This window comes from Astatotilapia calliptera, chromosome 23 (genome assembly GCF_964374335.1).
Source record: "Astatotilapia calliptera chromosome 23, fAstCal68.1, whole genome shotgun sequence".
NCBI lineage: Eukaryota > Metazoa > Chordata > Actinopteri > Cichliformes > Cichlidae > Astatotilapia > Astatotilapia calliptera.
In genome coordinates, this window is record NC_137443.1 from 25,618,841 (window position 1) to 25,633,278 (window position 14,438).

Here is a 14,438-nt window from a genome sequence, read left to right on the forward strand (position 1 = left end):
TGCCTGACGTCTTTTTCAGGGAAGGCCTTGCATATCAAGGACAAAAGTCCAGAAGTAGGTCTCCTCAATTCCCAGATGTTTGTAGACTTGTTAAAAAAAGAGAGGATGCTACACAGTGGTAAACATGACCCCGTCCTATGTTTGTTGAAACGTGTCGCTGCCATCAGATTCAGTACGAGCTAATATTTTTCTTAAAATACATTTTCTACAATAAAATAAAAAAAACCTGCTATGTTTCATTTCTATTGTCCATACTAATTAATAGGAAAAGCTATGAAAAGTAGAAGCAGATTGACAAACACATGATAGGAAACATTTTCATAGTTAACAATATCACAACAACACCTAGAATGACAGGGCACTCAGTGACTTGAAGTTTAATGAATATTTGAATAATTAAAAATCATGATCATTCCTAATATTCAGATATGCTGTTTGTTTAAACTGCAAAGAGCAACTTTTGCAGATGAATTTTTTTTTTATTTTTTAGTAACACATTTGTGATCTCGAATAACAACTAATTATTTGTTGGGGGGGGGGGGGGGGTGCTCACTGCAAACCCTATTTTAAACATCATCAGTACCTTGATAGGTAAGACTCCACAAAGGTAAATCGACAGCTTCACAGTGTAATTTTGCTCACATCAAACATGCACGTACCCCTTGAAGCGGTTCTTCCTGGAGAGCATGTTGAAAAAGGATCATAGACATTAATTTTTCCACAACATACCAAACCACAAGAAAACCATGCAAGCAAGTCATGTTAATGCGCTGTACGTGTAAAATCTGGTAATTCCCACATCACAGAACTGATGACAGACACAAATGTGCAAGTAAACTAAAGATACTTGGACAGCTAGCACCATACACATTAAACTACTACAAAAGAACACAAAGCACAATGATCTGACGCCATGTAGGTCCACCAAGAAACTACCAGTAAACACAGCCAGACACAAGCTAACTGGATGGTACCTCATAGAGCTTCGCAAAATCTTGGTGAGAAAGCTCCTCGCCACATGCACCTCAGTTTCTGATGGCATTGTACTTGGTGACACAACATCTACCATTTTAACCCTGATGGGCAGTGGGCGAAGAAGAGAAGCAGGAAGAAGAAAAGGTGGAGGAAAAGTCAAGCGTTAGAATAAAAGATGTCAATCAAATGTAGTTTTTTACTTATTAATTTCCAGATGCTCTGGTTTTTCCCCACAGGGACACGTACACCTCCTTTCCTTTTTCAGTCTACACGTGACCTTGATTTACAAAATAAGCCTCACTTTCCCCCCCAGAATGATCTGATATTAGCAGTTGAGCTCATGAAGTCATCTGGAAAGTGTTTACTGAGGTGACAGAGTGAGGCTGCTGAGGACGGTTTTCCCATAAACCTCTAAATGGTTCTGGATAGTTATGCTTAAATCTATTTCCTGTTTTATTTGGTAATCATTGGTTCTCATGGATTCCTTTTATTTCTTCACTGTGACTACCCTGCTCTCATCAGTTTCTAGCCGGCTAATAACTAAGCTCAGCATATAAGGATAATATTAGTTATACAGCAGCTTTTAACCAGAATGTCAGTGACTCTGATCCGGCACACGATTCTTCATAATTCACAGGTTATGTGCAACTTCCACCAACATCTGAACAATACTCTAGGACAGCGGTCCCCAACCCCCGGCCACAGACCAGTACCGGTCCGTGAGTCGTTTGGTACCGGGCTGCGAGAGTTGAGGCTCGGGTGTGAAATTTATGTTTTTCAGGGATTTTATTGTTAACTCTGTTTCCCTGGGTGTTTTCCCGTGTTGTAGTTGTGTGTCTTATTTTGAAAGAAATATTTACGCGTTACCATAGCGACCAGAGAGAGCATTAAGGGGCAGAGAGGAGGATGTTACTCTCAGTGTTGTTGGCAGATTTCAGGAGGACGCTGCTAATAAAGTTACACAATTACACAGTGAATTCATGTTTATTATTATTATATTTACAAAATACCATAGTTTTTGTCTTGGTCGTATCATTTTATTTTGTTGTATTTATCCACGACACCTTAAAGGCCAGTCCGTGAAAATATTGTCTGACATTAAACCGGTCCGTGGCGCAGTAGAGGTTGGGGACCGCTGCTCTAGGACACAGGTGTCAAATATGATGCCTGGAGGCCAGAATTGGCCTGGCAGAGACTCCAATCTTCTACAACTTTGGAAAATGTGAAGGACAGCATAAACGGTATTTTCATAACTTTTACAGAGTGAAACCTGACTCGCAGTCATTCATGCTACACCTGGTGAAAAAAGTTTTTTCTGCTATCTGCTTTAGATATTTGTTTTGTTTTTTTAAATTGGTTCATACCAATTTACACAAAATACACAAAAGGATTAAGAAAATTTGGGGGTTTTTGGGCACTTTTATATTTTACTTGTCTAGCTCGCAGTTGGCCCCTGCTGGTCCTTAAAAATAATGCAAGTTTAAAGCTACAGTTGTCGTTTAATTGCAGTCTTTGTGAGAAACAAGTTGGACCGTGATGTGTGACATTTAACTGAGCCGTCTTGTCATTGTTTTCAAGTGTAAGCTGTTAACTTGTGAGGAACATTTAATCCAGAATGATGTCTAAAGGTCAAGCGAGCAGGTTTACTGGCTCCTGGACTTGATCCGTCTCTTACTGTGAAGGACTTTCAAATTAAAAGACGGATCTGTCAGAGACATATGGTCCCGATGGAGCTTAGCAGCTTAGAAAAATTAGATCTGAGTTGGACACCCCCAAACCTCTCTTTGATACCACTCCTTGATATCAAACTAGCTTTCTTTTTCATCTTAGCTGGTGCTTTAAAACACACACTGCTGTTTATTAGTCCAGGAACGAAATATCTGGACCAGATGAGACTTTTACCTGCCCTGAGCCAAACATTAATCCTGCCAGGCTGCGATGGCGACGCCACATTCTTTCAGCAAAGGAATGCAGGGAGGTATTTTCCCTCGCTTCAAGCGGGACAGCGATACTGGCCGCCTTCCATGATTCGCTGTGATGGAACAAATTTTCAAGCATTATCTAAATATTTATACTTATTATTTTCTCAGAAGTTTAGTAAGTCAAACTTTTTCAGATAATAATGAGATTTTTTTTTCAAATTGTATTTTTTTTTTAAAATTGTATGTATTTATAAGCATCCAAAGGTTTGATTGATTCAATAAATGTTTTGGTTTTTGGTCTTTGGTGCCCTTTGCTGTGTTGTTTTGTGATCTGGAGGTTCAAAACTCTTTCCTACTACAAATCTGGTAAACTTTATTTATTGTACAGTTTGGTAAAAATGGAGCGTTTGGAGTTTATAAGCAGCTTTCTTAATTTGGGATCTGAGGAGTGCACTATGAAGCCAAATTAATGGGATAGCGAGGTATTTTGTTGCCTGGCTATATTAACATTATAACTTGTTTTAAGTCTTGCTCTCTGTCTTAACTTCACTGGTATCTAATCAACATTCGACACTTTCCCTGTTTGCTTCACATCATTTCCTGAAGATCAGCATCAAACATTTTGGGTCTGGCAACACTAAGTGCGATATTCTCTGCACAAGGTTTCATACTTTCAACCTGAGCTGAGCCTGTAGTGCAGTAAAGTAGAGCCATGGAGCACCGTGATGGGAATGCAGAAAGTCTGCTTTTACACTGTAACAGAACATACATTAGAAAACAGAGGATCAAAACAAATACAGCTGAGATATGAGTGACTAGTGTTGGGCCTGGGTGAATTTATTTTAACATTAGCCTCCCATATTTCTTTACGTTTTTCCACATCTGCACAATCATTTGCTGTTTCTACAGAGTCGATATCTGTATTTAATCACCAACACTGCCTCCCCTCCATGCGACACAAAAAGTGAGAGCTCCAAACAAGCTGCTGCACAAAGAAAATGCAAATGTCCCCTCTTTCTAAAGCGCTGAGGGTCTATTGTCAGGGGGGCGCAGCTGTGCTGTCACAGATATTGCTTCCAGGAAATACGAGCCGCACCGCGTTCATTCAGGAAGAACTGAACCTGAAACTGAAACGTGGCTGACCCACATGGCTGTGAGAGCGATACAGTCAGCTTCCAGTTGGGCCTATTGCTGAAGCAGAACAGAAGCAGCAGGCTCCCAGTCACTTGCAGTGGATGGCTGATATTAAGCATTTTTGTAAAAGGGTGTAGCTCAGGAGGAACAGCAGGTGTTCTACTGCTCGGGAGGTTGGTGGGACGATCCCTGGCTGCTCCAGTCTGCATGCTAAAGTGTTCTTGGGCAAGATACTGGACTTGAAGTTGCTTCCCATGCATTCATGTTCATCAGAGGGCAAATGCTAAAAAAAAATGCTTGCCTTAAATGAGGCATGTTGTGTAAAGTAAAGCTGTAAAGCTCCAAGAGGACAATTAGAATGGAAAAGTAAATACAGTAAGAACCAGCCCGATTACCAAACGATTAATAATAAAATGATTTGGCTCTCCGACCCAGCTACAGTCCAGATGTACCCTGGGATGCAAGCAAGCATTATCGCTTGAACCACGTGAAAAGTAACAAATGATCTTTAGAAGCTACTCGTCTTGATTTCTTAGTGAATATTTGACTACTGTAAATAAAATCTGGATCTGAAAAAAACAGCGAGAGCTTTGTTGGACCGTGTGAAACAGATGGAGGTTACAGTCAAAGGAAGAACTGATAATATTCCCACCTGATTGGTTACTGAGTTAAAGCCAATCCGTGCCAATCATGGAGCAGAATCTTCTAATGTAAATCTTTGGTAAAAAAATAAATAAATAAGAAAATGCAGAGTTTGCGTAGTGTTTGAGTATTGAGGCTACACTATCTGCAAAAGTTAGCAGAAACAGAACAGCTGATGCTTTAAGATAAGATTTTTACAGGGTGCAATAAAGGTGCTACAACAGTTACACAAACAAAGAGTTCAGTCCCTTAGTAACCAGCTGTGACGCTCTGATACTGTCACTTCTATTGCAAATAATAGAGTCCCGACGATAACCACGAGTCCACATTATGACCACATGTTAATCATTAGAGACCGTGCCGTGCATATGTCTCGAACCAGCCTTCATTTCTTTATATTTGCTAGGAAAAGCAAGATCCATGAATGCTAGTGTTCCACTGTGTGTTTTTCTATCCGAGCATTGACGCGTGTCTGTGATCATTGTCGTGTTGATTCATAGGTCAGAGTTAAGTGGCTTTACAAACAAAAAATATTCCTATGAAAATGGTCAGGTGTGAGGACTGGACTGAAAATGAGTGAAAAAGCAGCCAATGTCCCAAGAAACACTCCTCAAGGGAACTTTAAAAAAAAGAAGAAAGTCTGGCTCCTTGGAAGCAAAATATAAAGAAAAGATGAGTGGCTCAAAACTTTTGCACAGTACTGTGTAATAGATCGTTAGGAATGAAGTGGGATAGTTCTGAATGAAAGCTTTCCTGTAATAACATGTTGTTAATTAATTAAAAATGACTGAAACAGATTCAGCAATTTATTTCTGATCTCTTCAATTATTAATAACGTGTATCTGCTGTTAACTCTGAACTTTACCATTACCTTTATCCTAGTATGGAGCACGCTTCAGCTGATCTCAGTGCCAGTACTTGTCATCTTCTTTATATTCAGTTGGTATATCTCATAGTTTTAAGTTGCTTCAGTGTGAAAACCATTTCTGCTGCCCCTGCCAGCTGCTTTGCAACCCACTATGGTCATAATTTATACCCTTTCTCTGATTGCTCAAAATTGTCCCCACCACTAATTCAGTGCTAATTCTACTACTCTGCTTACACTTGTAACCCGTATTTGAATCCTCTCTCCAGCACCTTTCAGAGCCGAGCGGCATTTCATCGAGTTTCAGTAATAATCTCTGCATCATCACATGATGTTCAGAGGAAGCAGAGGGTTGGTTGCTTAGTTGGAGCCAGGGGAGGACACCGTGTGACGACATCAGGAAGCAAGCGCAGGTATCTCTGTCACTGTTTCCAAAAGTCTGTGTACCCTGGAGGGATTTTATTTGCGTTTTTTTTTTTTTTTGCAGGCGGTCAGCTTTCAATGACCTAAAAGAGAGCTTGCATCTGAAAGAAATGCTCAAACTTACAATAAAATCCCCAAGTATCTGTCGAAAAAGGCTTAGAAGGTCAAAAACGTATAAATATCTAAAACACACCTGCTCTAGACAGCAGCAAGTCTTCAGATCTATCTGACACCGTGCAGAAATCAGGACTATTATTTTAACTAAACAATGATATTAATGAAGGACTAAACATTAACTTACCAGCTACATGAAACAAGTTGTTTCATGTGTACGTGTAAGCTGATAGTTTTGGTTCACAGTGCACACTTTCCCTCCATTTCTCCACACCCGCTTCTTTTTAAAAAACACTTGAGGACAAAAAAAGACGCACTTAAACATGAGTACTCCCACCAGCCTGATGGAGACGAGCACCCAGAGGAATCTGACAACCCCATGACTCAAGAGCTACTGCCTCCTCCTCCTCCTCCTCCTCCTTCTCCTGCTGCTCCCAGTCTGAACACACACACACAAACACACTCCTCCTCAGGGGAGGAGATTTCCTTGAGGAAGTGGGGGATTTGAGAAAATGGAGGGGAGGAGGAGTTATTGTCCTGTCCAGCGTCCTTGCTGTAATCTAGTGTTTGGTCTGGGAGTTGCTGCCTCTGCAGAGAGCCACTGAGGCTGCTGGGAAAGTAAATGAAGACAGAGCAAGCACGATCATGGGAATGTGGGATTAAGCCATTCATGTCATAAAATGTGACACTACCTGGATGATGTGCTTTGAAAACATGCCACTAAATTTTAGCTGAGAGTAAAAACTTCAGAGGGCCAAAATCCGCAGTTCCTCTAGTGGCCACTTGAGGCCGTCTTTAAAAAGGACTCAATCCCTGTAGTATCTGAAGCTAAAATGCCCAACTGGACAGGAGCCAGTGATCATTCAAAAATGTACACTTCTGGCTCAGAAAAATCAAACAAGGTGGTCAAAAAGTCTAGAAATCAGTGGCTCATGTCAACCTCTCAAAAACATTCTTGGTTTTAACCTCTAAAACTAACACATTTTTCTATGAAAGGTTTTTCTCACACAACCCTTGTTTTTTCCCACTGCTGACATCTCCTTCTGTGTCCTTCCCAGGAACTGCTGCACAGACAGGAATGTTTGGCCCAGGTCCACGTCTGTTTTCAGAGATACCAGCAAATGTCAGACTGAGGGGGCAGAGGCTGAGTGACTGCCTCACCCTGAGATAACTCCTCCAAAGAGGGGGAGGAGACGGTGACAGCTCTGCAGCAGTTTAAAAACTGTGTGTGAAGGCATGTTACTGTTCAAATCCCCCACCTTATCACGTTCACTTAAATATGCGGCTGCTCTAAAAATGAGACAAATAAGCTTCTTTACTGTGTTGTAAACATTCACACAAGTCAACAGTTTTGATACGCCAACTTTAAAACACCACAGGAACCACACAAAGGTCTGAGGCTGCTTCGCTATAGCCATACAGTGAGTACATGCTTTTATTCCAAGAGCCAATCTTTCCTCCAATTCTTGCTGTTTTAGGCCAACAAGGCAAAACAGTAAAGATGGGTTTCAGGTTTTTATGGGAGCTTTTGATGAATGCACCATTAATTTAATTTGCTAGGTTGACCAATACTGATGTATGTGTCCAGTTAGTTTAACTTTAAACAATTTCACAGCTAATTCAGACCCAGACGATCTACTATTGTCCAACTTGTGATTTAAAAAGTCAGAAAAGCAGAGCCACGTCTGATCTTTATATTTGATTCACAACATGTGTTATACTGCATTGCATGTAAAACTGGCAAAAGCACATGCGAGCCTTCAATTATAGCAGTGTTTGAACCCACAAATACCAGACATGCATGGATGTTGTTTGGAGGTAAATCCGAGGTGCACATTAGGAAGATCAGCCAGGGTGTTTTGGCAAATCCTAAAACCACAGTTGGAGATAACAGGTATCATGAAGGTGGTTATCAACTTTTTCTGTTAAGCCACACTTTCTACGTCAGGCTCTGTGCACGCTCACATAACAACGGGGATTTCACGTGTCATGTGACTCTTCTTCTGCATAAATGATCCCTATGAGCACCACCTACTCCAATCAGAGACATTATTATGTAAAATGGTGATAAAACTCTATAAAGAACGTAAAAATACAACACTGTTGCAAAGGTAAGATTAATGCTCCAGAAAATCATGAGTCTTGGGATTTAGTGCACAGAGTGGTAAAATAAACATTTAAATTCCACTTAATTATTTTATGGGCGAGTGTGCTCTCAGTACTGTTGTTAATTAATTAGTTATAATAAAATTCACCTTGCTCAGAGATTTTATGAAAGGGGAAACTTAGAGATTAAAATCTTTTTTGTAGTAGGATGGAAACACGTTTACTTTTGCTGTAAAGATGGATGTCTCAACTATGGGGACTCTAGCGGCCACTTGAGTCTTGAATCAAGCCCCAAGTGGCCACTAGAGGAACTGCAGTTTCTTCTATTTTCGAAACGTCAGTTTCTGCTTTTTAGCACTGTTTCATAATAATCTTGTCCTCAGGGAATAAAAAGACAGAAGATTTTTTTCACATGTTTTTCCCTGATGCATCATACCCAGAAGTGTCAGTATTTGCACAGGGAACCTTCTGCATAGCTTCTTTAAAAAGCTCAACTTTGTAACTGAGACAGCTCAGTACCCAATTTATTTTTGTTTTCCCAACAAGACGAGCAAACTTTTCTATTTGTAATTAATTAGCTGACCCACAGCAGGATACTGACATATGCAAGAAATGTTTGATTATTTATCACTCATATGACATCACCACTCCCTGTGTCACTCCATTCCTCCCTCACCCTTTCACATGCTGCTGATTCACCATCTTGCTGACACTGGAACCCAAACAAGCGGCCGTCTGCGGGGCTGATCTCGCCCCCGTTGAGCTGTGAACGCTGCCTACACAAAAGAAAGTGCCAGCGTCATCACAGCTGGGCTTATCGATGTGTCACTGCCCGCCATGGGAAACAAAGAAATAGCTTTTTAAAAAAAAGAACAACAAAGAGGAGAGAAGAGGAATCGAATGCAGTGCCGAGAAACGTGCAAAAACTTTGTTCAAATACGTGATCACCAAACATCTGGAACATCTTCAATTTTGACTAATTCAGAGTCACAGTCTCAAGTATCTTTACAAAAACCCCAGCAACCTAATTTTAGTCTTAACCTGATCAAATTTAGGCATTAGTAAGTATGAAATCACCTCCTGCTGATCTATCAAATCTCCAGAAAACAGCAGATCAGATAAACTCTTTAGTCTTTACAATGAGCTTTAACAATAAATAAACAATTTAATTCTACTACTATATGTCCATGCTACAGCTTTTTTTAAATTTGTTTTCAGGCTGTTGGCAAACTGATATACTTAAAGCAGTGACAAAATGTGATTCAGTATAATAATTAGCCAGTTTTTTGATGGGTCCTGTGCAATGTTGAGGTTCTGCTGTTACTTCTGTTAGGTGATTGCCAGGCTGTGGCACATTATCTAAGTTTTGTGGGTCTAAATGAGATCTTTTTGTTATGCCGTAAAGTCAAAATGTGGCTACAAATGTAGCAGTTTTGTGGGTGGTTGCTAAGCAACATCATAGAAACTACATAGATGAGAACCTTCAGGGGTTTTAAGATGTACATGTCTGATTGGTCAACCCTTTTTTTGGTGTAGAAGAATGGAGCTTTGTGGATGGAGCTGAACGTCTTAATGGAACTACTGCCAGACTCTACTGCGCCTTCATGACAGAGGTGTGATACTGAGAAGCATCACACACTTTTCTAACACCGTGGTTCTACCTTCCTTTGTAAAATCAGCCTCTCTGCTCCTAGCAGACCTGAACTTAACACTTTCATGTGAACACAATCATTGAGCTGATAATAATCTTCATGTGACCGCTGAGCCTGATTATCAATGTTAGGATAAGGGAAACCAGATAAAGGCAAGATAGTCTGAATATGTTGAACAGGATCCAGTTATCAGTTATCCTAAGGGACACAGAATGCTGCTATCAGGCTTTTAAACACGTAGCACAACCACACCACACCAGTCCTTGCAGCCTTCGCTTCCTATCTGTTAGTTTGAGCTTGAGCCCGGCTGCTGCTTGAGACCTTCTGGCTTGACTTTGGACCAATCCCAAAGGCTCTTCCATCCATCCATCCATCCATCCATTCGCTTCCGCTTATCCTTTTCAGGGTCGCAGGGGGCGCTAGAGCCTATCCCAGCTGTCATAGGGCGAAAGGCGGGGTACACCCTGGACAGGTCGCCAGTCTGTCGCAGGGCCAACACACAGGGACAGACAACCATTCACACTCACATTCACTCGCACATTCACACCTAGTGGCAATTTGGATTATCCAATCAACCTATCCCCACAAGTTGCATGTCTTTGGACGGTGGGAGGAAGCCGGAGTACCCGGAGAGAACCCACGCAAACACGGGGAGAACATGCAAACTCCACACAGAAAGACCCCGGCCTGATGGTGGAATTTAACTCAGGACCTTCTTGCTGTGAGGCACCAGTGCTAACCACCGTGCCACCGTGCTGCCCAAAGGCTCTTCTAGTCACTAAAGGTGATTGAGCCTTTGTTGTCTGGGCCCTACAACTGTTGGGAAATCTCTTCATTCACAGGCTAAGAATTTGCTAGTGTTCCTCGTACACAATTAAAGACTGGAGAAGACAGTGCCTTTCAGTGTGTGGAACCCGGGCTAGCACTACCATTAGCTACTACTATTTAGCTGACTTTCTGCACTCCTGTTTTGTTTAAACAGGGTTTCTATTGGGCATTTAAAACTAATAATCATAATAATAATAATAATGCCAGGTCTCTCTTGGAAATGAGATTTTTAATCTCAATGAGATTTTTTACCTGGATAAATAATAATAATAATAATAATTCTTCTTCTTCTTCTTCTTATTATTATTATTAGTAGTAGTAGTAGTAGTAGTAGTAGTAGTAGTAGTAGTAGAAGTAGTAGTAGTAGTAGTATCATTATCATCATAATTTATTTATTTATTTATTTACTTTTAACGATCTGTTTATTTTATTGTGTCTTACTGTCTCTGTACATTAGCTACTATGGCACTCTCATTTGTTTTACTCTTTTTTTGTGTGTACTGCGCTTTGTGGCTGTCTGTGAAACACACTTAATAAATAATCTTTACTTAACATAGTAATTATTATTATTTTGGTTGATTTTATATACTTGCTACTATACTTGTGTCTGAATCTGAAATTGCTCTTAATTCCATTTTACTATTTTAAGTTTTCATGTTTGTTGCCTTTATTATTGCTCAGCACTTTGTTGCTTTGTTTTAAAGTCTGATGTGAATACAGATGAAAAAGCGAAGCAAAAGAGTCCAGGAGGCTGAAATGACAACAGCAAACTGCAGACAACAAAGTCCACAAAGATGTTTGTATTATGTTTGTATCCAGGACACTGCTGTGATCCTGTGCTCACTAACACTACTTCAGTCTCAAGAAACACAAAGCAATAATTCTGATTAATATAACTTTATACAACTTAATATATAACATTAAAAGGATATTTATTAAAAAATGAATCATTAAGGAACATGTGCTTGTTATAAACTGACCAATCAAGTAAATTTCATCTGACCAGTTTCCATTAAATGTAACATTTCACACTATATGTAATGAAATTACTAAAAGTCAGCACTTTACACTAAAACAATATTTATGCCTAAAGTGAGGAAAATGTTCTGAAACCTGAAGCTTTCCCCAGGAAATTAACATATAGATTCAGAGGGAATTGAAGTTGTTTTCAGAAGCTTTCATTCAACTCCAGCTGTTAAGCAGCAAACCAGTCTCCTAAAAATTATGTTTATGTACTATTTATTTCCAACAGCATCTAAGAAACAATCCCTGAAGACGCGCTTGATTTCATTCTCTTTTTATGGGTGTCTTTTTTTAGCACTTTGTATCATTGCAGCTTTTAAAATCTAAGAACTGTGTAACAGGCTCTCAAATCTGTGAACATTTTAAGCTAACGATAAGCCTTTAAAACACCACATCAGTCTCACTTTGAATTATATAAATGTCAGGAGATGGGGTTTTTGGAAAGTCCCTGTAAAATCAAAAATGTCCTTTTCCCTCTAAAATCCTGCCAACAAACGTGAACGCAGGCTCGAAAAAAACAGCTTACTTATCTTTGTGGTAACACAGAGCAACAGGTTTAAGACTCCACACACATTACTTGCCTCTTAAATCCACACCGAGCATATCCGCTAAATCGGAGAATCAGTTACCCACACAGATATGGTTTACCTGCATTAATGCCATCCACCTTCTTTCCACCTCAGTGTGAATCCGCAGGAAATGAAGGAAAACAGAAAAAATTCCCCTCAAGCTATTTGTTAGGCTTTGGTAAAATGTGCCTCAGCTTCTCAACCTTTATATATCATCTAGGCAGAGAAAAGCTGCCGTTATCTCAAAGTTATTCACCGCTTTCTGATTTAATCCCACTTGAGAGGAAACCAACTGATTGAATCAGAGGAGATGATGAAGTAAAAAAGACAGAATAAAAAAGACAGAAACAGAGAGAGAGGAAAAGAGGAAGTACCTGGGAGTGGAAATCTTCTCTTTATTCTAAAAACCACACATGTCCAGAGAGTGGAAACATGCACACACATAGGAGTCTGAGTAGCCAAAGCCCCTGAAAACAATGGGCTCTGCTGATACGGCCTATCCCACTAAGCAGTGTCAACTCACCTAGGCAACATGGACTATACCACTCCTCCTGCAAACAGGGGAGGACGCCTGCACTGAAGGAGCTCCCACGGCAATTCAGCGGTGTCTCAGAGAGCTTTAAAGGTCGTCTTGTTGTTCTGAGCCCGTCGTTTGCTCTCTAAACCCACTCAGATTAAAGGTCTTCCCAGCAGCAGCTTGTTGAAACACCACCAGTCCACCTTTCCCTCCTGTTGACTCAACCCACTCTGCAAAGCTGGGTCCACGCTGTGGCTTTGCAGGGAGTAATTGGATTCAAGCTCTAAGACTCTGTTGCCATTTGCAAGCAAGAAGACGAGCATGTTCTTCTGACAGGACAGGACATGGTGACACATGTAATCAAGAAGGTTATCTGTACGGGTGCATAGCGCTGTGAGAATGAATTTGTATTCCTGATTTCTTATAGTTTTTTTTTTTCATATTTATACACCTACATGTTTTAAGTCATGAAACAAATGTTAATATTTGGCAAATTAGTTCATTTATTAGGAAAAAAAATCCTAAAAAAATGTACCTGGGCCTGTGTAAAAAAGAAATTGCCCCCTATAGCTAATAACATGCAAATGTGACAAATATGGAAAAACTAAGAAATCAAGAAGGTGCAAATACTTTTACTCAAAACTGTACAAAGCTCTTCTTATGAGTCCTCATTTTTATATCTACAGGCATATCACATCTTTATTACAGTTTAGATGCTCATCAAAAAATTAATATGAATATCAATCAGGCTTTAGGAAAAATCACATTACTATCACAGCTGCAATGAGAGTGGTAAATGATATTACTATTGTACTTGATAAGAAACAACACTGTGCATCAGTTTTTATTGATTTGTCAAAAGCATTTGACACTGTTGATCGTTGTATTTAGAGTCTTCCAGTCGGGACTCTCTGACAGAGCAGTGGCATGGTTCTCAAACTACCTCAATAATAGGTATCAGTGCATAAAATCTGATGGTCTATGTTCTGACTTTGTTACAGTGCACAACGGAGTGCCACAGGACTCTGTATTAGGTCCTCTTCTATTTATCTTCGTCTGCATGGTTACTTGTTGCTTTCTGTTCCGTTTGCCCGAACTGAATTTGGTAAAAGAGCTTTTGTTCATTTAGCACCCTCGGCTTGGAACAAATTGCAGAACGAATGGAAAATGACTGAATTCATTTCATTATGTGCTTTTAAATCTAAACTACGAATCCTTGAGGACAAGTCCATAACATGCAACTGTTTCAATTAGATGTTGCCTGTGTTTAATTGGGTAATTTCTGTAACTGTGAGACACTTGCTGCTGCCTATCTGGGCCAGGTGTCCCTTGAAGAGGTTTTTAATCTCAATGGGATCTTCCTGGTTAAATAAAGGTTAATAATAATAATTAACATTTTTCTTTATTGTTAGGTCGAGTTTTTGATTTATAATTTCAGCATCTTGAGCATTAGTTCTTGTTATGTTTGAGTTTGTGTTATTGTTTGGAAGCCTGTTACGCTGATTCACTCTTTTAGTGTTGCTTTTGGATCATTGGATTTTTCATTCAGACAATTTTCATTTCTGACATGTCTGCATTTTACTGTTAGCAACATTTACAGACTTTTCAAAAGTTAGAAATCTGATGAGCTGCTGACCTGCAGGTTAAACTGGTCTCTTACCATCTCCC

General features: G+C 39.9%; 1 protein-coding gene across 6 annotated transcripts in view; it reads right to left on the reverse strand.

Annotated features, from left to right (window-relative positions):
- The window catches only part of LOC113016327 (protein Shroom2-like), a 32,509-nt gene extending 19,553 nt beyond the window's left edge, over window positions 1-12,956 (reverse strand). The window contains exons 1-2 of one of the 6 annotated variants that reach the window (XM_026159079.2): window positions 12,777-12,956; window positions 660-677 (exon numbers count right to left, since the gene is read on the reverse strand). In XM_026159079.2, coding sequence (XP_026014864.2) covers window positions 660-677; window positions 12,777-12,787 — 29 coding nt within the window. In that variant the 5' untranslated portion in view covers window positions 12,788-12,956. Of the gene's footprint in view, window positions 1-659; window positions 678-974; window positions 1,669-6,262; window positions 6,511-12,332; window positions 12,580-12,627; window positions 12,751-12,776 lie in introns of those variants that run through there. The other 5 variants (XM_080297710.1, XM_080297707.1, XM_080297711.1 and 2 more) reach the window with 5 other exon arrangements.
- Window positions 12,957-14,438: the final 1,482 nt, after the last annotated feature.